Genomic DNA, 22,232 nt, shown 5'->3' on the forward strand with positions numbered 1-22,232 from the left:
ATTTAATCTTATACTGAACGTAAGCCAAATATAAAAAGGGAATCATTTACAATACATTGTGTATATTGTTACTTCAAACCACATAGTAGTTACCCGTAAATCCTCCAGCATTTGGTATAAACACACAGTGTTTGTCTACTCATTGTAAGTCTAGAAAAGGACATATTTCTGCAGAGCCTTAAGAGGTATTCACTGCATGAATAATAGAGACCGAATAAAACTTGTCATTTGGATTTTCTTGTAACAACACACTTTAATCCAAGATTCCCAAGTAGAGAAACAGATCTCCACGGTTTCTGTAACCACCCCTGCTCACACTGTTGTATTTTTAAATTATTCTTCAGCTGCATTTTAACTGAGAACCTTTCTACGTTATCGCAGAGAGACTCCAACAGGCACCGGCCCCCAGAGATCTTGCTTTGTTTAAAAATAAAGCAAACCCAACAGCCAGTTCATCTGGAAAAAAGCTGGTTGTGTTGAAGAGTGTTCAATTATAAGGAGGCTGATCAGAACCTGCAGATGCTTGCCAAGAAGAATTGCTCTCTAAGCACCCAAATTTGGCAGAAGTCTACAAAAAAAAAAAAACCCACCAAAAATAAACAAACAAAAAACCCAAAAAAACCCCAACCAAACAAAAAACCAACAGCAAAGCAGTTGGTCTAGTCTTCGAAAATGTTCTTCAAGTTCCTGGTGCTATACCAGCCACCTCCTCCACAGCCCAATGGCACTGTGACATTTTGGTCTAACACAGGGTAGTAGAACTGCATCTGAGCACAGCCAGGCCCCTGGTTCCCATCGTATCCCAACTCTGTTAACCGGTCCCTTCCACGAATGAAAACACCAAATAGCACATGCTGGTTGGGAACCTCCCGCAAACCCTTCCCACTCACCCTAAAGTCACGTTATCAGAAGTTAAATCAACTGAGAAGATGAGAAGACTCACAAGGATCATTAACAATTACCAAGACGTAGGTTAGCATGATACTGCTGAGCGCCCACAAGTTTTTTTTGCCCTCTGCGTCACCTTATTTTGACCAGACCACGTCCACCATGCAAGCGTGGGCTGTCTCCTGGACATGCTCCCTGGGACAGAGAGACTTTCTCCAAGGTCACAACAGCTCCCCTGCCCATGTCCAAGGAAAACTTGTCGTAGATAGGTTAAAATGCAGAATTCGTCTCTTCAGTTACTATTTGAGGGTATGCCTTTAGGTATGTCTACAAGGTGCAGGAAAGGGCTAAGCAGCTACCTTCAAATTCACAGCCCTCACAGAGGGGAGGGCTTCGGCCAGGGCAGCCGATGACCAGGTTGGCGAGGCGATGAGCACTTCTCCGAGAGGAGGTGGCCCCGCTCCGGATGGCCTGTTTCTGGGTCTACTGCTTCCCCACCCTGTGGTGGTCGGACCCTGCCAGGGATGCTCTGCCTGGCGCAGGCTCTCTGAGCCTTGTCCTGCACAAAAAGGGTGACACCTCCCCGCCTCCGCATCCAGTGAGCATTTGTACCTCCTCCGACGTGTCTCTCGCTGCCGACCAGGTACAGATTTTATTACTGCATAAGACAAATGTCCTTAGATTCAGCTATTTCTGATAAAACCATTTCCTCTGAAATAGCCGCAATACAATCTAGACTGCATAGCAGCTGTTAACAGAAACTGCTATTTCTAAGAGTTTTCGCGCACTAAGCAGTCCTGAATAACGTCCTCTGCCATCCCTGGGGACTTTGACTAACAGTCAGCAGAAGACAACTCAGAAAACCCAACAGCAATTATTTGACTTAAAGATCAAATACCCTTCTGTTGACTCAGACTAACAGAGCTAGCCCCAGGAAAAAAAAAAAAAAAAAAAAAAAAGAAATGGGCCTCCCTGAAAAGCTGAGTGTTCTTGGATAAATCATCTGGTCTTGCAAATGGGTGCTGCTGCCAAGGGTCTCCTCACCAACACCACCCAAAACTGTGTGAGTGTTCTTGATAGCTTCAGACAAGGGTTACCAGTGATGGGAGCTGTACAGGACAAACTCTTCTCTTTCCACTCCAAACCACAACATACCCTCAAAACAAGTGCAAAATATATTCAGGGGACGAAGGGTCTTAAAAAGACAGCTGTTACACCCGAAATATTAGCATCACAAACATGTCTCTTTCAAGTCACAAGGACAAGAGCCATCACTGAAGACATCAACTCTGACAAGAAGAGATGTGCACGGAAATAAAAGGCTTCCGCAGAGACGAGGCACTGAGCTGCTCCCAGGCAGGCAAATAATGGACTAAATTAATTGCCTGTAGCATGACATAGCTGCAAAATCCTAGAGGTTTTGACTGCTTTGCAGCATCTTCCTTTCAACTCTACCCCATGCTGGGACTTTAGTCTGCAGGGCTGTAATGGTACTATCAGCAATGTTAGAGGCGAGATTAAAAATAAACACGGGACAAGAAAAATGCAAAGCTCCTCCTCCCTGCGAGGTCTGGAGGGAATTTCCTGAGTCAGTCAGACAGCTCGATCACTTGTTTACTTGTTACTAAGTATGAATTTTCACAGCAGCGTGTGTGGTTTTCACTGAAGTTTCCAAGTTAAAATCAACAGGGCTGTAATGTCGTAACAAAAGTAAACATCACTAACCCTCTCTTTAGAGATGGGATCCTTGCTGCATCCCTGCCCGTGCTGCACACTGCATTTCCAGGGCAAATAGTGCACTTCCAAGACAAACATGAAAGTACTGGGGGCAAAGACGGTCCCTCGAGTCACGGGATGAAGGACACGAGGTCGCATAGTAACCTGCAATGAGTCCAGCATCTTACTTGATGCAGTAAATCTATTTAGCCCCGGATAAAGAAGCTGTCACACGATGTTCAGAAGAGCTGGAAGGTTTGTCCCTCTTCAAAGCACCTCTCCAAAGGTCCTCCCAAGCGCTAAGAGGCATTTTGGGGGAAGGAGAGGTTGGCTCTTCTCCCTGTGGCACCCATGGAGGATACAGCTGCAGAGCAGCAGCCACAACAACTGACTTCAGAGCTATATAAAAAGCTGGCACAAAGGTTTGTTTATGAAGAGCTAAAAATTAAGTTTGACATTAAAATAGTGCAGTCACCAGTAACGTCTCAGAGGGTCACATTCTTCTTCCATCTCTGCCTCCTCCCCTTCTGGGACCTCCTCTTTGCCCAGCAGCTTTCCCAAAACAGTCTGCAAACGCGGCAGAAATTCCCCCCGAGGGAGGCAGGCAGAAATCCATGCCTGAGGAGTTGAAGGAATATGCTCAGGAAGGGATGCTCAGCACTTCCTACAGCACGAGACATTTTTTTCAAGAAGGAGACTGCAGCAGAGACCATTCCATTTGCAGCAATTTGGTACATCTGATCAGTATTTCATGAAAATTTTAGGAGGTGACTGCAGGTTCACGGTGCTGTCAAAGAGAAGCACTCACCTTCCCATTTCATGGTACGCAACCCTCCACGTAGCTCTCCTTGCTCACCTCCCCTACCCCTTGAGCACACACCAGGGGAAAAATATAAGATTTCAAGCTTTGCAAACCTCCAGCCTAAACCAACATCCTGTAAAACTATGAGTTAAAGGCAGGAACACTTCACTTCCAAACCGCAAAGGCTGTAATGAGTGTGGGTTTAATTGGCTGGTACAAGAGCTGCACAGCCAGAATCAGCAGCTGGCAATGGAATCAGCCCTTCTGCGCTGCACATTGCTAAACTTTTGCCCTTGTCTGCAATGTGGTCTCTCACAGAAGTAATACAGCACCCATAAAAAGAATTACAAAAGTATCTAAGAAAAATAAAGTGTTAGCCCAAAACTGGCAATACGCTAAGTTTCTTCCCCAAAAGTTTATAGCTGGTCTATCCCTGAACCTATAGTGATGAATTTCTACTATGCGCATATATATAAAAAATATCCTCCATAAGAAACCTGTATATTTCAGGTATCACTTAATCTGGCCCTTCAGAGCTACCCATTTCAACAGCCTCGGTACATACTTAAAAATCTCATTATCTAGAATTAGAAATGAAGTTCTTTGAAAAATCAGTCCCAAATGACAGAAGTCTCTGCCGAGCAACTACAGCACATCTTCTTGCTTCTTTTATTTAACAGTTATTCACACGCACGCCCAACTTCTCTTTTACAGGTTTACGAAGCACACAGCAAATTCTGTGATAGTTTGTATCTAACTTCAGAATATTTGAAGAAAAGCCAGATTAGTACGGAGCAGGATTTTACAGCAAAGCCTTCCTTTCATCTGGTGCAAAAAGCTTTGAGTCTCATAAAGCCGATGTAGTAAACTTTCAAGCCAAGGTGTTTCACAGAGCTAGCAGGGGGGCGTTGCTATCACTGGATAGACTTAATGAAAGCTTTACAGTTTACATGCTACTTAAAACCACCTTGTTCCTGAATGAAGAAATGTACACCGGGCAGGGTAATAATACATAAATAACAGTACAACCCAAAACCACACCAACAAGAACTTAAGGCGATATGTGTATGCATCCTTCATTTCAAAAAGCCAGGCTGACCTAAATAAAGGTAGTACACATGAGAAAAAGCAAGGCAATAACGTGCTGCAAGCAGTCGGGGAATTGCTGCTATTCGGCCTCTTCCCACCGCGAAGCGCCGGCCGCCGTGCTCAGCCCGCACCAGGCGGCTTCTGTCTTGGCCACGGCAAAGCTCAAGCCAGAAACTCACATTGCCACGAGGAGTGCGGCGCTCGAGACGAAATGCAGAGCGGAATTTAAACTCCTCAGTTAGTTTAGTTGAAGACCGCAGGCGCACAGCCCATGCCTTTCTGTTTTTACCTGCATAACTTTATTTTAAATTGCGTCTTGTCCTCAGGGCTCCGTATTCAAGAAGTTGCTCATACAACGAATCTAGAGTCAGGAGGTTTGGACGTGTCAAGACAAATCCCACCAAATGTAAATGGGTATAATATACAGATTTACGCTTGCTTACATGGCACTAGGAACGGAGAGGCCGTAACTCAGACTGCCGTGCAGGCTCCCGACAATAGTGATGATAAGCATTGCTTTTTTAAGGCTGAAAGGAGTTTCTGGGGAAGGAAGATAAATCAAAACGTGGCATCTTTGAAAGGGAAGCAATGCAGGAGCTAAGCCCCAGCGGCTCCACAAAGACCCATTTCTCCCCAGGAAAACAGGCTTTGGTGTTCTTCAGTACTTAAGTTTTGTAACAGTTTTTATTCCAGTTAAAATTGCATGAGTGTTCATTAATTTTAATGTTGTGTGCTTTGCCATACCCATACCTAGGAATGCACTGAACCCTACGAGCAGAGGGACTCATCCCTGCTCGCACAACCCCGCACCCTCCATCCATCTCCTGCCCAGAAATGGGCCGTAGCAGGACGCTGCCTCCGCTGCCATTAGACCTGACCTTGCAAACACCCACCAGCAGCCCCCAGCATCACTCGCCCCGCCAAAGCCACTGCTGCCACAGCCCCAGCAGGGACAGCAAGCGAAGCGGGACGGGGCCCCTTCCAAATACCGAGGCAGAGACAGACCAAGCGTCCGCCCTCTCCGCTTGCACAGCCTCACACAGAATTTGGGTCTGTATTCTTTAAAAAGAAGACATTTCCCCCCCTCAAAAAAAAAAAAAAAAAAGAAAAACGCAAACAATATCTTGCTGGTATGTCAATTATTAAATATGCTGCTGCTCAGGTACCCACACCCATGTGCTCGATTTGCATTTTAAAGGCATTTACTCCTACATTTCGGTGCATTCTCTTGACCTGAGATATTAAATAAACCAAAAGCATTGAGGTCACTTCCCTCCATCCAAGTAACGAGGGGTTTTATTAGCTCACCTCCGGTGGAATATTAACTAACGCCAATGTTTTGCTGGGAAGAGACTGCACTTAACCTGGATTGCTATTGGAGAGCAGGAAAGAAAAAAGGTCTTCAGAGCAAACATGGCATCATTATTAAAGGAATGGGTTAATTATCAACCAGAGGCATGAAACTGTGGGAATACAACAGCAACCCAGTCCTGCTTGTGAGGATGCTGGCTGTTGGACAAGCAGAAAATGATCTAAATATGTTGCAAGAGGAAAGGGACTAAAACCCTCCCTTTCTTACAAAAAGAAAGAAGTTGGTTTTGCAGTAAGTGTCTGCGGGCTATTTGCGGTGCGCTGATTTTTCTCTGCCAGAGATGCAACAGCCAGCAAGGCAGGTTTAACATCCATTAAAAAAATATTTTCTGCCTGATATCAGGGAGCTCTGCAGGGTTCAGAAATGGATCAGACATTTCTTCACATAACGAGAATAGCCAAAGGCAGCTTTTGATATCCCACAAAAGGCAACAAAGACCACAAACAAGGTATATAAAGCCTCCATGCTTCCAGGCATAAACTGCCTTCTGCCTACAAGAGATGAGGACACTCTCCCAGGGACGGGTTATTCTTACCAGCAGGTGCCAGTTTCTAGCGCTACCTTCTAAAACAAATTGTATTAACCAGTATCTGCAACAGGAGGAAAGCAGCTGAGAGGAAAAGCTCACCTGGATCTGCTGCAACACATCCTACACCAAAGAAAATGATTTCTATGAAAACAGCATCATTCTGGCACCGAGTTAATTTCCGAAACCACTCATGAGAATAAAAACAAAGCCAGATCCCAGAAAATTTGTAACTGTTACTTTTTTTAAGTACCATTTTAGAGGGAAAAAAAACACAATACTGCAACAAAATGCTAAAAGGCAGCAAAGGAATAGCTACAGAAGAAGTTAAAATACCACATCAGCCCCAGCCTGCCAAAAATGAAGGGATCGTAGCAGATAAAAGAAAAACAGTGTTACAAGAAAAGTGGGTAAAAATAGAAGTGCCAGGATGTGACATGCCTTCAAGTTATAGAAAAGCATCTGGATTGTCCTCAAATCCCCTCCTGACTGCTGTCTAACTCGGTAATCATCCCTCTTGAGCAACAGGGTTGTCTCAAGCCGAGCAATGGGGCAATGCCGACTTCTTTTCAGCTGATGCCATTTGGGGCAAAGCACCTTCCAGTCAGAGAGGGAACAATTTGTGTCCTCAGTTTCGCAGGCTTGGGTGCAGCCCAAATCCTGCCTTTCGGCCAAGTTCAGAGGGCACTGGCAGACACACACACGACCTTCTGCTCATGGCCACGGGGAAGGACCCATCTTTGGCCAGGGGAGCTTCAGCAGGGCCACCTAAAGCAGCTCTGCAAACTAATGCGCTGATGCGACTCATTTCAGGTGGAAGGAAGAGCACAGAAAGCCTCATCTCAGCCTGTTAAGGTTCCAGAAATATAATTTCCACCTTATTTTTGGAGCCTGCCACTTACTGAGCATTGCTAAGGAGACCCACTTCTCTTCTGCACCCTCTTCTTTCACAAGCCCAAGTGCAAGGCTTGGCAATACTCCCTCACAGGATACATACCAAACAGCGTCCTGCTCCCTGTACGGTCATTTGAGCACAATGATAACTTGAAATCTTTTTTTTTTTTTTTTTTAAAGAGAAAAAAGCCTCTTCAATGGAGCAATTTTTACTCTTACAGCAGTTATAGCCAACTGCAGGGCTCTGCATCTGGTGCCTGCCCGTGTATCTCCTTCCGCTAAGGTGACAGCTACAGAGGAGTAGTTGAAAACGTTTAAGCAAAAGATGGTTTGTCATTTTGTGAAGCGTTAACACTGCTCAACGTTTTTCAAGGACGTTACAACAACTCGGCCGTGGATGCAGACTTTCCAGCTTAAATTATGGATTTCATAATGCTCTGAACATTACTTCTGAAAAAGCAAACACCTCGGAGCGTTCCTCCTCTGCTCTCACTGTGGTGCCCAAAGCCTGAACTAGGGAGATATTTGACTTTTCATGTCTAAGCTAAGGCAGTGGTGGGGAAATCCCCATTCAATAGAAAGTTGAGGAAAACCAACCCGAGCAGCTGAGTGTGAAAATTGCATGAAGTCCAAAGCCATCGAGTGTGAGCCTTAGGACAGAGAAACAGTCAGGCAAGTGCATAAATGCCTTCCACGTGTTCTGGATGGAAAGAAACTGAATTTTTTAAAGACTAACATGGAAACTGCTTTAAGCAATTTGTCATTTTCAATAGAGGTTCTGCAGTGAAAGAGAGATTTCGACAAGTTAAACAACTTCCTACCGGAGTGGCTGCATGCAATGTTTAAACTACCTCTTGCAGTCTTCTTAGAAAAGGAATATTTCTAATTTTGCCATTCAGGAAGACTTTGAAATGTCACTGACATTTGATTTGACCAGTCAAGAGGAAACGCGGAGTTGAGAGAAGGGGAAAACAATGCAAATACCACTCTGTATTTTTTAACTTGGTTTCAGGCAGCTGCAATGTGCACATTGCTTATCTACCTCCAAGAGGGGGGAACTTCAGACATATTTTCTGCAAACATTACAACTTAAAGCTCACCTGGATATTACAAGGCATCAATGTGAAATATCGTCTGAAAGAGCTGAGCCTGAGAGCATCGTTTGCTAAACTTGAGCTAGAAACAATGTTTTCTAGCTCAAGTCCTCTGAACATGATCCACTGCAATGCATAATAATGCCGAGGTCTTTTCTACATCAGGGACTTTGAGGAAAAATAAATACGCAATAAATATTCCCCACTGCTTCTGCCACCGGTTCAGACAGCTATCAGCATTCAGCAGTGCTGCTGCTGTGTCCGAGTACGTGAAAGCTCTGTCCTTCAGAGGCCTTGATGAAGTTTTGTTCATCAGTTGGTGATGCTAACGGGAAGGCTTTGCCCATCTGGGAGCTCAGGGAGGCGCGGGCTCTGCCTGACCCGGCCCACAGGTTGCTGGGAAGATGCTCGAGGTTTATAAAAGCAGAGCAACAGGAGCAGGACAGCAGCAAAAAAAATCAGCTGCGTGAATATTGTTTGTAAATCTGCAATCAATACCGGAAAAGAGGAACACCAGTTTTAATTAAAGTCTGTAAAAGTACTAAAATAAATAAAATCATATTAGGAAAAAATTTTTTACACTGGAAGGGTTATCAAGCATTGGAACAGGCTGCCCAGGGAAGTGGTTGAGGCACCATCCCTGGAGGTATTTAAAGGATGGGTAGACATAGCGCTTAAAGGTACGGTTTAAATTAGTGATGGTTTTTGTCAGTCAGGCTGATGGTTGGACTAGATGATCTGAAAGGTCCCTTCCAACCTAGGCAATTCTATGAGTCTAAAGAAGTCCCTAAATTTTTAAAGAAAAATTTTCAATCTTCCTGGTGAGCACAGAGCCCTGAACCTGCCAGGCGGGAGGTGCTGCAGGCAGCAGAAACGCTCTTTGTCAGAAATCAACCAACAAATTGTATCCAGCACCTCCCGAAACGGGCTCCAGCCGGGCAGCTGATGTAACCTTCCCTGCCAACTCAATTGCACCATGGAAAAACACATGTAGTCCCAGCCAGGGGCAAGATCCCATCCGGGCAGCTACTGCTTCCGCAGACGCTGTACAGAATGAGAGAATACCAAAAATAAAAATTAACTGCGACGAGCCCGTTTGGCAGCCAGGGGTTTCCTTGTTTTCCCCAGCATCCTCAGGGGAGAGCAGGCAGCACCGTTACAGTAAGATGCAACGAGAACTCACCCACTCGGGCTCAGGACTCACACCGACGCAGAGCACGGCAGCCTCAGAGCAGGGCACAGATAACCGGGCCGAGTTACGCGCCAGCGATGCTAAATCAATTTTAAATAGATTTTGGTTAATCCACTGCAACCTTTTAACAGCGATGAGCTCTTCAGGATTGTGACAACTTGCCCAGCTTTTAGGCAAACAGCAATTTCCACACTGGTTTAGGCAAGCCTCAGCACTGATTATAGCATCTTCTACATACAGACAGAAAAAGCCCTCTGCAACGTGTTACGTTAGCACATGCTTAAATTTAAGCGCTCTCATTTTTACTGGGGCTTTTCTCATGTCTAACAGCTTCAGCAGATCCAAATTTATACACTAAATGCTTACCAGTCTGTGATGTGACCAAGATATCCTATCCCGGATCAGAACTACTTAAAAAAAAAAAAAAAAGAAAAAGCTGTATTTAGCTCCTGGAAAAACTGATATGTGTGTATTTCCAGCATCAACTAATACAACTGGAAAATTGGCAACAGAAAACAAAAATAAATGGAAAAGCCACCTTGGATAGTGTTTAGGCCATCTCTTCTACAGATAAAAATTTCAGCCTTTGACACGTTTTACAAGCACACAGTAAAAAACCTATAGGGTATTTTAAATGGAAACACTGTCATGGCAAACCTCCACCGGAGCAGGACAGCCTGGCAATGCTGAAGGGAGCTCCTCCACCTGAAGCAATTTATCCATTTCCACCGTTTTAATGTGGATCTGGGAAGCAGCAGAGCCCCAGAGCACAGCAATGGGGAGCGGAGAGTTGTGGGTCCATGACCTCGCCACAAGCATCCCGACCGAGTCACAGCCTTTGTGCTTGGCTTCCCCACTCCAGACATCACTTGGGGTCTTTTTAGCCTTCACTCTCCTTCTCCTGCAACGCATCCAGGCAGGGACAGCTCTCTGTGCACTGCCTGGCACGAGAGGGACCCAAACTTCATCAGGCTTGGAAGATTACCATCGTGCATCCAAGTATTTACTACTTCTCCCACCCTCATAAAGGAATGACCTTCTGTTAAAGGGTAACTCTGTAATGAGGGACCTAAATGCCACTTTATTGCCTTTAAAATGCCAGAAACCCGTGTGCATGGCGAAACTGGGCACCTTTCCGAGATAATGTTTATAGTTGTGGTCTAGCTTTCCCTCCTGCACTCTTGAAATGACTCACAGGGACCAAAGGTCTAGAGACAGCAGCGTTTGTCAGGAACAGAGAATCTGGATCTTCAGCAGCCACATCACATAACCCACTTAGAAAGCGAGGGAGGTCTCATGAACAAGCCGTCTTTCAAAACCAACATGTTCCTGCAGATGATTTACAGGACAAGTATCGCCGAAACGCTTTCACCACGGGAACACCACAGAAACGAATTTAAATGTTTTTACAGGATGAGAGGCTGCCCATGCATCTCGTGATGAGGTAATGGGCATGAGAATGCTTCTTGGCCATAACGGTGGTGGTTTCATACTCTTCCTTTTCAGCTTTCAAAAAGCTGTGCCAACAACAAATTTTGCCACTTGCGATGGAATCTATGGCACTGGCTGTTTAACAGCTTGAGCTGCTGAGTCATGGGACTAGTTTCCATTAAAAAAGGGGGGGGGGGGGAAAAAAGAGAGAGAGAGAGACAAGAAGAAAAGATTCTGGAACTCTTCACCGAAGCAGCATTTGAAAATATGAATACTAAGTGCAAAAATTAAATATATATATTCATACATACACACCAGTCACATGTTCTAACAGCCTCACTCAAGCCTTCAAACAATTTTGATAGGTGACAGACAATATTTTCACAAGCTCCTCCTCTAAGGCTGGGTGCGGGCTGTGTATAGATATAAAACTTTCCCCTGTACGTAACCTCCCCCAGGAGCCAACCCTTGGACCAGCACAGCCCTGGTGTCCTCAACGCCCCATCTGGATTTTGCCCGCAGCCGTTGTGCACCTCCCTAGAAAGCCAGAGACAGACGGTTATTGGGGTTTAATTGCCTCGCTCCGCGTGCGGCAAACAAAGCTTCCTGCCACATGAAGGATTTATATAGACTATGGTTAAATTCAGATAAAAATACCTCCATGTGAAATTAGGTCAACCATTTCAGCCTGTCCATACATCTTCATCTAAAACAAACAAAAACAAAAAACAAATCCAAAAAAAACACACCAGAAAGAAAAAGAAAATGGGGCAATACACCTATGGTAAATGTAGAGAAGTATTTGTCAGCTCAGATCTCCATTTGGAAACAGTCTGATTAATAACAGCAGATAGTAGGTGACAGGGAGGACTCCATAGCACATACAAACTATAAAAAAGTTGACAAAACACTATATACCATTGCTAAGCAAGTTTGGTATTTGCACGTAAAATAAACACACAAAGTTTGCTGGGGTACGGGCAAAAAGCAATCTAAAAACAACCAAAAAAGCCATCCCTCCCAATAAACAAACACCTTACTGATTTTCTTCAAACCCAACTGAACGGGTGACCCTCGGAGTGCCCCGCTGTGAACCCGGCGGAGCCCCCGGCCCTGCTCACGCAGACAGGCTGCTGCTGCTCCTCCCCGCCACAACCCGCGCACATTAAGAAGATATTCTATATTAGTCACTTCATTGTTTAAGGAAAAAATGCATACCAGGGAAAGCAGAAGGACATGATTCTTTGTTTTGCATCAGACTAATCCCTCTTTCGCCCTTAGGGCAGGGAGAGAACAAAGCCTGGGCTGTACCGGGGGCTGCCAAAGCCCCATCAGGGTCCTGTCCCGCAGCGCTTTCCCCAAGTCCCAGCCCTGCAAAGGGGAGACTCAGCTTGGGAGATGACAACGTCCCCAAATTCAGTCCAAATCCAGCCAAACCACAGACTTCTCCCCAGGATCACTGAGGATCAGCTACTACATCCCCATGCTGTGCCGGGGAGCCGTGTGTCTGTTCTCCATCGACAGCCTGGAGGAGCACAAGTTATTTTAGGCACCACATCCTAACAGGATATTCAACAGCAAAGTTGCACCCTATATTATACATTGATGTAGGCATTTAGGGTTCCCAGAACAAGAAGATGTTGGTATAGACCGCTCTGTCATCAGCTGGAAAGACAGCCGCACTCCTGGCTGGTCCTGGAGAAAGCACTCAACTACCTCTGCTTTTAGAGATGGTCTCAGCACCAGTAACAAATCCAGCAAAATCCTTCCTCAACCTGGTGCTTTTCATATCTTTCACGTATCTCCCGCTGCCCATCTCTCTCCACCTCTCCTCCAGCCATCCTTGGCTTCCCGCAAGGCTCCAGTGAATTGTTTTCCAGAGCAAACTCCTGCATCCCTGCCGCTTAGATTGCTAAGTGGGAGTTCTTCACGCACCTTTGGGAAAGGAGGAGGACAGCTTGTTCCTTGCTATTTTTAAGAAAAGTCTTTTCACAGTTATCCTGCAGCCCAGGTCCTCACCTGCCCAGTTCAGCCAGTTTGGGAGGCAACTTCCCCGCTCTCGTGCATCCAAAAAAAAAAAAAAAAAATAATCTGAGACATCTGCGTCTGTCATCAGTTTGGACTAACACCCACTTAGCACAGGATCTGCGCCACTGGAATAAGAGGAGTTGAACATCAAAGTTGGCTTTTTTTTTTTTTTTTGAAAGTACACAATATCTGCACAGCTTTGTTTGTGTGGAGGGAGTGGCTGGATTTTAGGCAGCTTCTTTTTCAAAGGCTTTTTGTTAATAACTAAATGAAAACCCCAGAGTTGAGGTTTTCCCCTTAAAAAATAAGCCACTGTGATTAAGGACATGAAGAAAGAAAAGTCGGCCTCTTCCCAACCTAATTGTACTGAGGCACTGACTTCAGGGCTCCAAAATTACAGATGTATAATCCAAGACAATGAAGTCTTTAGTCAAGGATTAGCAAACCATGCAAAACTGATTCCTTATTCAAATGCCTTGCAATTGTAAGGGCATCTGTTCCACTTTGCAAGCCATCCCAAAGGCTTTGTTTGTTTTTTTTTCCTGTTCCATTATGAAGACAGGGCACTTTGCATTATTTTCACACCGTGTAATAAGTGCTATTGTTTAGTCTAATAGGGGACAGTCAATGAAAACCAATAAATATTTTTACCTTATTTTTCTTTTAACTTAGGATACAAGCCCTCTCAAATATAAAAACAGGAACTGTTCTCAGTCAAAAGCCAAGTCTGTAAAAATGTAACACAAAACGTCAGGATCTGAAGAAAAAAAAAAATACTTTGTTTCTTCAAGGTCTACTAGGGGCTGTTAAAAAAAAAAAGAAAAAAGAAAAAAAAGAAATTTATGTAGATTTAAATAATATTACTAACACAAAACAGTTCAGTACAGATGATGCCAAAGTCAGGCCTGGGGACTAGCAGAGAGTGTGGTGCCATCATTCCAGCCCGTAGCAGCGGAATAGCTCTGGAAACCATTTAAAGTGTCACAGGAGGGAGGATGGATGGAGTGTCCGACCTTTGGAAACCGAAGAGTAGATCTCAACAAAAATATCCCAGCTACCCCGAGCCACGCTGCTCCTGCTGGCGCACCTATTTGCTCTAGAAGGAAAAGCAAAAAAGAAAAATAAAGGGGAAAAAAAAAAAAAAAAGAATAATCCAAATCTGCCAACATACCAGCCCAATGTAAAAGCTGCCAAACTGCTCTGGAAACAGGCAGCCACAGCCTTCTATCAGATCAGTAGAAAACAAACTCTGGCTGATAGCCCAGGCTCGGGTTTGTTTCCCAACACCAGATTCTTGTGGAGAATCCCCCCCAAACTTAAGCCATCAAATGCGCTGAATTCGTGGACCTCTATGGGACCGCTGGCTCTGGCGGGACTCGGAGCCTCACCTGTCAAACTACCACAACAGCTCCGGCAAAGCAAGTTGTGCAAGACTGAAATACAAAGTGAGAAAACAAAATATCAAGTGCCAAGAGAGACAGAGAAAATGATGATAGCGGTGAAAATTATGTTTCTGCACGAGCTGGTCTTGCACGCTCAGCAGCGCTGTCACTCAGCGCCGAAAAGCTGCTGTTTTCTCTGTCCTGCAAGTGGTGCCGCCGGTGACAGGGTAAGGGGAGCGGACAAGATCCTCATAGATCACAGGGGGGATGACCCATCCCTGTGCCCTTGGTGAAAAAAGGTCACTTGATACTCAGTTTCTAAAAGGCAAAACCAACATTTTTTCCACAGCTGAGCTACAGAAAAAACTCTGCAGAGACACAGAGCGGGAGGATCATGAATTTTGCTGGTCCGGGAGTTGGGATGCGGAGCTGGAAGAAGGTCAGATGGGATGGAGGGGTCTGAGTGCCAGCCCTCCGAGTACCACCGACTGCTCACGGTAAGGATCCCTGCCTTCAGCTAATGTTTTCTCTCAAATTCTTCATAGTCCTCCTATAGATCCATGGCGCTTGCTCATACAGAACCAGTACTCCAGGCTTTTCACCAAGAAATTTAAGTCATTTGCAGAACACTAAGATCAAAACCCGTACGCCTTGATTTATGCGTTCCACTCAAAGTCAGGGGAAGCGTAAAAAAAAAAAACAAACCACACACCTGAAATAACTAGCAAGCATAGCTTGTGTCTGGATGAAAGGAAAGCAATGCAAATAGCAAACCTGGACAATTATTTTTAAAAACCTCAATAGAGGTCCCAAGGATCCCACCTTTGCCCACAGCTCAGACCTTGCTAATGCGAGAGAAAAAGCCCTTGACGCAGCAGCATCTTCTCCGTTTCCACACTACCTTCAAACTGAGCAACGCTGAAGTCTAACAAGTGAGGGACGTTGTTGCCCAAATCATCAGTTCATCAGTTCTGCACACCCACAAAACTGCTACTCAGAAGATCTTTACACCTTAATGTAGCCGCCCTCGGGCAAGCGTTTTCCCTGTGCATGTATATGCTGCCAAAGGAGTAGGGGTATTTCTCAGACGTCAGATAGAGAGAGAGAGAGAGATACAGAAACAGCAGAGAAAGATCCATGACCGATTACAGCCTGAACCAGAGGAAAACGACAATCCCAAACATGGGAACACAATGAGCTATTGATGGTTTGGCTTTCAAACCTGTCAAAAAGAGTTGTTAAATGTCTAACAAGATACACGCAAGATGAATCTTCCATCTCACAATAACAGGTCAATAATTCACTCATGCAAAAGTTGTAAGTCAGTTTTAAAAAACGAACCAAAACAAAACACAGGATGGTTTTAACATCTTATTTTGCAATGATGCTGAATGACTGCTCCTAATTAGACTGTAATTGTGACTTAATTGCGCTGTGATCAGACTGGCCATAAAGAGGGAGCCTGGAGTCCCATCAAAATGGGTGGAAAGATTAACCTTATTGTGGACAACATAATCCCATTTCATGCCATTGAAAGGATCATATTAATTCCTCAAAATTTTTATAACAGCAAGGATGTGGCACTCGGACTGTAACGCCCATCTCTGGGGTGCTGCCTCATGGCTCTGGAGAGGATGGATGACTGGTTTGCCACAGGCGGGATTCACTTCTAAATCCTGCCAAGTACCACACTGTAAATTCAGGCATAGTAAAGCTAAGGTCTTCCTCACAGCAGTATTTTAATACACAGACATACACATTTCACGACTACTAAATGCTGCTTTAAAGAAAGACTACAGATTTGTAGCAAAATATATTAGAAGCGATGCGAAAGAGAGATCCTGCCTTTTTTTATTTTACGTTTCAGTAGTGACCAGCCCTGCACAACGCTCAGGGTCGGCGTTGAAAACGGGCCTTTAGAAATCTAGAACGCATGAACGTCTCTCAGGTTTTTGCATGGTGAATCTTTCACTCCACTTCAAATCCACTTGGGTCCCAAAAGAATTTAGGCCAAATGGAAAAACGACTTAAGAGAATTCACTGCGCAAGTGACCGGCACTACGTGAAGACCAAAGGAAAATGCTTTTTGGAGCTCGTGCATGAAGCTGTGGAAGTAAACTCCTAGGAAAAGCAAGAGCTCGGTCTCTAAGCAGCTTTTCCCTTCTCTGGCCCAATGGAGGCAGCTGCCCGCAGGTTAAAGCTCTGCTACATCTCAGGGAGGGATTCGTGCAGCCACGCTCCCTTTGCCCCTCTGCAATGCCAGCCACCAGCATCCCTCAGCGTGGGATGTTCGGCGTAACCCACTAACAAAGCCACACTCTGCTTCCTGGTGTTTGCTAAACTACTGAACACACAGAAATTTACAGATGAAACAATGTCTTTTTTTTTTTTTTTTTTTTTTTTTTAAATGGTCTACAAAAAAAAAAAATATCCAAGACAGCAATTCCCTCACACGCTCTCTCAAGAAAGTAAAAGGAAAAGGTCCAAATACCAGCCCGGGCAAACTTTTGGAAAGAAGCTGGTTTGGTTCAGACTAGTACACGTAACCGATTTCAACATGTCATGATCTCCTCCTACAGCAAATGCCAGCCTGACATTGAAGCATTGAGCCCCTGCACCGTGTTTCAGAATTTATCTTCGGGTCAAGTTAATGTTTGAAAAGAAACAACTGCAGCTGATAGCGCTGGATAAACAGTGACTGTTTCTGTTTGGGATCACGCCTGCTCCCATTAACACTGTGTAGGGATTAAAAAAAAAAAAAACAAAAACAACAAACAAAAACCCACCTCACAGCTCACCACTCCTCCCTGCCATGAGACCATCCCAGCTGCAAAGTACTATGAAAATTATTAATTAATTATTAATTGCATAAACTGACCTCAACACCTCCTGGTTTCAAAGTGATTGGTCATTCAGAGCTTGGGATCCTGAGACTTTTTAGGGAAGTAAAGCATTGAACAGAAAACTAAAAAACAATTTAAAAATAAGCGTACAAACATAATAGCTTCGACACTTTCCCATACCAAGCATCTGGCTTGGTACAATTTGGCACAGGTCATCTAACCAAGGAAAAAAAAAATAAATAAATAAATGGCCACAATCTGAAATCTCTCTGAATGTGTCCATCTCTCACTGAGGGGGAAAGAAAACCCACACCCCTTGCCTTAAATACTTTGTTATAGGTACAGCCTTAATTCTTCCCCTGTGAAGAACAGCACGACAAACTTTTGTTCGGGATACAGAAGAAGAGTGTGCCGATTTTATTATTGATTTATCCAAGTGAGCTATTTTGGAAAACATAAAGTGTATTCAAGGAAGCCACAATATTCACAACACAGCCGAGAAATCATTGTGTTAAGGCAACGCAAGCTTTACACAAGCATACGTGACCATTGCTCCTATAATCCAATCTATTAATTCTATACTTACAGACCAAGTAATAATAAAACTGCATTTATTAACTCCATGGGAGTTAATTGCCAATTTCATCAGAATTTAGGCACAGATGTAAGATGGAAACAGTCAGTCATAAAAGCACTACATGTTAACTGAGCTTTTTTTCACACATTTGACAGTTCTGAAAGTTACTAAGATACATGGCAGCAGATTCTCCCTCTCTCTCCCCAAAAACCAGGAACTATAGTGGTGTATTTTTTTTCCTCAAGTATAATACCAAAAAAAGGAGCAATATGGAGAAAAGAAAGGAAAAGCTTCATAAAAGTTTTTTAGCTTTCCTCACTCTTTCTCACGGGGTAAGGGAAGGACCAAGAAATCCCATATGAGCAGTATTAATTACTGTTATTCCAATTAAAAGAATTCATATAGATTCCCCCTCTTTGTGCTTTGTGGGAACCTAGTCAAACTCACGACTCACAAAAGCAAGAAAAATTACTGCATGTGGGCCTGTAAGTCTTTAAACCCTAATTTAACGATAAAGGCCACGCATAGCCTATTCCACCTATGTTTCACACCCTAGTCCCTTCTTTTCCACCGCGTGCAAGGTCAGAACAGTTATTTTCTCTGTTCGTGCTTGCAGATGACTGACTTATTTATAGTAAATTTCCTGTTTTTCCAGCCTTGTAAATGTCATACAAAATACACAAGGCAATAAAACATACACATTTCCAGGCTAATATTGCCCTAGCACTTCAGCACCCGTCGATTAGGCACTGAGAACTGGGAAGAGGAGGAGAATCATAGTTAAAAATGTGTTTACAGTCTTATCTTCACACTCCTTCGCTGTCTGCTCTAGTGCTACGCACCTCCTGTTAAATGACAGTTGCCATCCCCGTAATGAGATTTTTAATCAACATAGAAGTACTGCATTTTAATTAAAACACTCTCCTTTTCTATGCTTATGATCCCGATCCACGAGGGAGTTCCCCGCTCTGCGCAGAACAGCGTGCAGATGCCAGGCTCTCATTGACAGGCACAGGGAGCTGCTTTCCAGACCACAAAAATATTTAAGGATTTTTTAAAAAATATATGTTTTTCAGTTTGACATTCCAGTCTAATAAAGCCTTAAAAAAAAAAAAAAAGGGGGGCGGGGTGGGGGCAAGGGGAGGGGAGGGAAACTACAATCCCACAGTAACCAGGGGCTTGGTTTTGACCTCTGGATGAGGACGGTCCAATGTTCGAGTGCCTGCCCTGATTCCAGGCAGGTTTTTGAACCTTTTTCTCCCAGCTTCCAGGGAGTTGGGAGAAAACCCGATCAGTGTGCCAAAACTCAGCTCTCTGCCCCTTCTTTTCACCAGATCCTGGAGCCGAGACACACTTACCACCAAATTCTGTCATTTCTGGTGTATTCCTGTGACATGTTTTTATTTATACTAAAAAGTGTTTCCAAAATAACAAAAAGTTTAATCACAAACTGCTGGGTTGGGAAGGTGCTTTTTTAAGTACCTTCCTCCATCCACCGACACTGATCACGTTGCAACATCAGAAGCTGTACTTTAACACTTCTGCTAAAACAATCACTATGCAAAAAAAAAAAAAAAAAACCCAAACAAAAAACCAACCCTGCCTAGTTTCCTCATACTTTTCTCTTTGCTTTTCTCCCCCTCCTGCCTGGGCAGGGAAACCAGCAGACTCAGTTTCCCTCCCCACTTCCCAGCAAAGCCGAGAAAACACAACAGGGAAAATACACATTTGTTTAAAGGAAACTGGTTTTGTTGGGAGTTTGACACTGTTTGCTGGAGTATTTGTACTGACTCTAGGAAATAACTAGCCACGCTTTGGTTCATCAGCTCCAGGGCGGTTTTGAGCTGACATCGCCCCAGAAAGGGGAGCAGGTGGCAGGGGAGGATTGCGCAGCACAGCTCAGCTCCTCTCCGACACCCCTTCGCTGTGATCTGCTCCGGAGGTTTGAAGGATGGCTGTGAACCAAGTGCCTGCAGCCTTTGGGCTCTGCTCATCAGCGAGGCTAGGGACAAGACTTCAGGTGATGGTCCTGCCAGCAGACCATAAATTTTGTCCTCAGCAACCAGCTAGGTTGAACCAAGTACTGAAAAAAACCACCAGCCACAGCAAAACCCTCAACTTCGGGATGCACACGCATCTGGACAACAAATAAACTTTTCTCTAAGGAATCTCTTGGGCGATCCGAAGAAAGCTTCCCTTCCTTCCTCCACTTGGAGCTGACCCAGGGGCACCTCTCCACCCCGCACACCTCTGTGTGTGTCCAGCCACAGTCCTGCTCATCCGGCCCGCCTGACCATCAGTCGCAACAGTAATAGTCTCCTTGCACTAAACGCAAGTGCTGCCCTGGAAATCACAAGCCCATTAGCCAGGCCTGTTACACTAACCTGTTGAGCAACTGTTGCGTGTACACGGATGTGAAGTAGCTTTTTTTTTTTTAAAAAAAAAAAAAAAATCTCGCATGGGAGGATTCTTCCGATCCTCTTCCCCGGCCAAACGGGAGAACTACCTGTGTGTGCCTTCAACTGTGCACTGCAGGGCTGGTTTGCTCTAGGTGAGGGCAAACAAAGAGGGGGGGGGGGGGGGGGAAAGCAAATCCGAGCTGACTTTCTGCCAGAGAGGGGAACTGCCCTGGCAGGAGGGTCACAGCTTTTCCCATCCCAAGGCAGGCAGCCCACAATCACATGCCGCACTTTTTGAACAAGACTCCAGTCATCACCCAGCAGCGCTGGAAAGGATGCTCAGCTGCTGGAGGAGGGAATTTCTCCCACATTCCCCCAGCTGCGAGTCTGCCTTGGCCGCTCCAGGGGTCAGCCCCGGCCACGGGGCTTCTCCCCCTCCCCCCCAACACCCGTGGGTGCCCACGCAGGGAGCACTGGAGGCTCTGCGGTGCCTTAGGGGAAAAGCCTCACGCAATTGCTCGCTGTGCTTAACGCAGGCCAGGAAACTGCGGGGAGACTCCGGGCCGAGTCAGGGTGAGACGGTGCCCGCGGTAAAGGTGCGCACACGAGCGCGTGCAAACGTGGGTGCACCGCCACACGCAGCGTGTGACTCCTGCGGGGTCCTGTGCCGCCCCGAAGGGCTAACGCTCGCCTCTCCCTTCTATACCGCACTCGCCCTTGGCCACCCAGCACCACGAGAGGGGTTCTGTACCACCCCGGCGGGCAGCGCGGAGCGGGTCCCCCGCGTCCCGTCCCGTCCCGTCCCTCCGCGGCCCCGCTCGCACCTTGTCGGACGGCTTTCACCACGATGGGGTCCTTGCAGCTCCGGATCACCTCCAGCACGTCGTAGAGCGGCAGCCCGGAGACGCGGACCCCCTGCACCTCCAGCAGCAGCTCCCCCTCGCTCAGCGCCGCCTCGCCGTCCCCCACCACCGCGCCCGCGTAAGGAAACTCGCCGTGCTCCGCGCCGCCGAGCAGAGCGAAGCCCAGCTGCCCGCCGGGCCCGCGGGTGAGCGAGCACTGCCGCACCCGGCTGGCCCAGTGGTTCTTCTTCTGGACGACCCGCGACATGGTGCTGCGCGGCCCTCCGCGCCCGCGGGAGCGCGGTAAGCAGGTGCGCAGGGGGCGCCGACCCGCCGCCTCATAGACCGACCCGCCGCCGGCCCCTCAGGCCATCCCCGCCGGCGCCCCGCGGGGCCCACATGGCTCCGCGCCCGCGGAGGGCGCGCGCCCGCCCCCCGCCGTCCCTCTCCCGTCTTATTTAAAAAAAAAAAAAAAAATTAAAAAAAAAAGCGCTGAAAAAGCAAATCCGGCTCTTCCTCGCCTTCCCGCGCTGCTGTTTTGTTTCGCTGCGCGGGGCGCGGAGGCAGCGCCTTTCAGGCGCTACAAAGCCCCGTTTGTTTTTGTTCCCCTCGGGTCCGTCCCGCTCCGCCGCGCTCCGCTCCGCTCCGCGCCGCCCGGCGCAGGCGCCCTGGCCCAGCCCGCCCCGCCCCGCCCCGGCCCCCGCCGCTCCCCGCGTCCCGCCCCCGGCACGGAGCGGAGCTGAGCGGCCACCCTGGGCCGGCCCCCGGCCCTCCCCGGCCCCCTCTACTCCGCGGCCGCGGTGCCGGTGCGCGCCCCGACTCTGCGCCCACGGAGAACTTTTCCAAAGGGAAAAGTCGGTGCCCGCGTGAAACCCCGCAGCGGGAATCGTTCACCTCCGGGGAGGGGCTCGGGGAGGGTTTCCCGCACACGGCTCCGCTGGGAAGTTCAGCCCCTGGAGATGCTCGTGTTGCAGGGGAAGAGGGATGGCGATCCTTTGCTTTCCCTGGAGGATTTCGAGGATTTTTCCAAGTTGCAAACCTCCAGTGCTCACCTGCACTTTCCAAGGGGTTGTTACAGGAGAGGATGCGATGAAGTTACAAGTCCTCAGGAAAAACTTGCACAAGCCCATCATTAAAATGGTATCAAAGCGCTTGCA

General features: G+C 46.4%; 1 protein-coding gene across 12 annotated transcripts in view; it reads right to left on the reverse strand.

Moving 5' to 3' along the window:
• The window catches only part of MAGI1 (membrane associated guanylate kinase, WW and PDZ domain containing 1), a 368,017-nt gene extending 346,314 nt beyond the window's left edge, over window positions 1-21,703 (reverse strand). For 5 of the 12 annotated variants that reach the window (XM_054216236.1, XM_054216235.1, XM_054216237.1 and 2 more), the window contains exon 1: window positions 21,058-21,702. In XM_054216236.1, coding sequence (XP_054072211.1) covers window positions 21,058-21,343 — 286 coding nt within the window. In that variant the 5' untranslated portion in view covers window positions 21,344-21,702. Of the gene's footprint in view, window positions 1-21,057 lie in introns of all 12 variants that reach the window. The other 7 variants (XM_054216228.1, XM_054216238.1, XM_054216226.1 and 4 more) reach the window with 3 other exon arrangements.
• Between the last annotated feature and the right edge of the window lie 529 nt (window positions 21,704-22,232).

This window comes from Rissa tridactyla, chromosome 10 (genome assembly GCF_028500815.1).
Source record: "Rissa tridactyla isolate bRisTri1 chromosome 10, bRisTri1.patW.cur.20221130, whole genome shotgun sequence".
Classification (NCBI taxonomy): domain Eukaryota; kingdom Metazoa; phylum Chordata; class Aves; order Charadriiformes; family Laridae; genus Rissa; species Rissa tridactyla.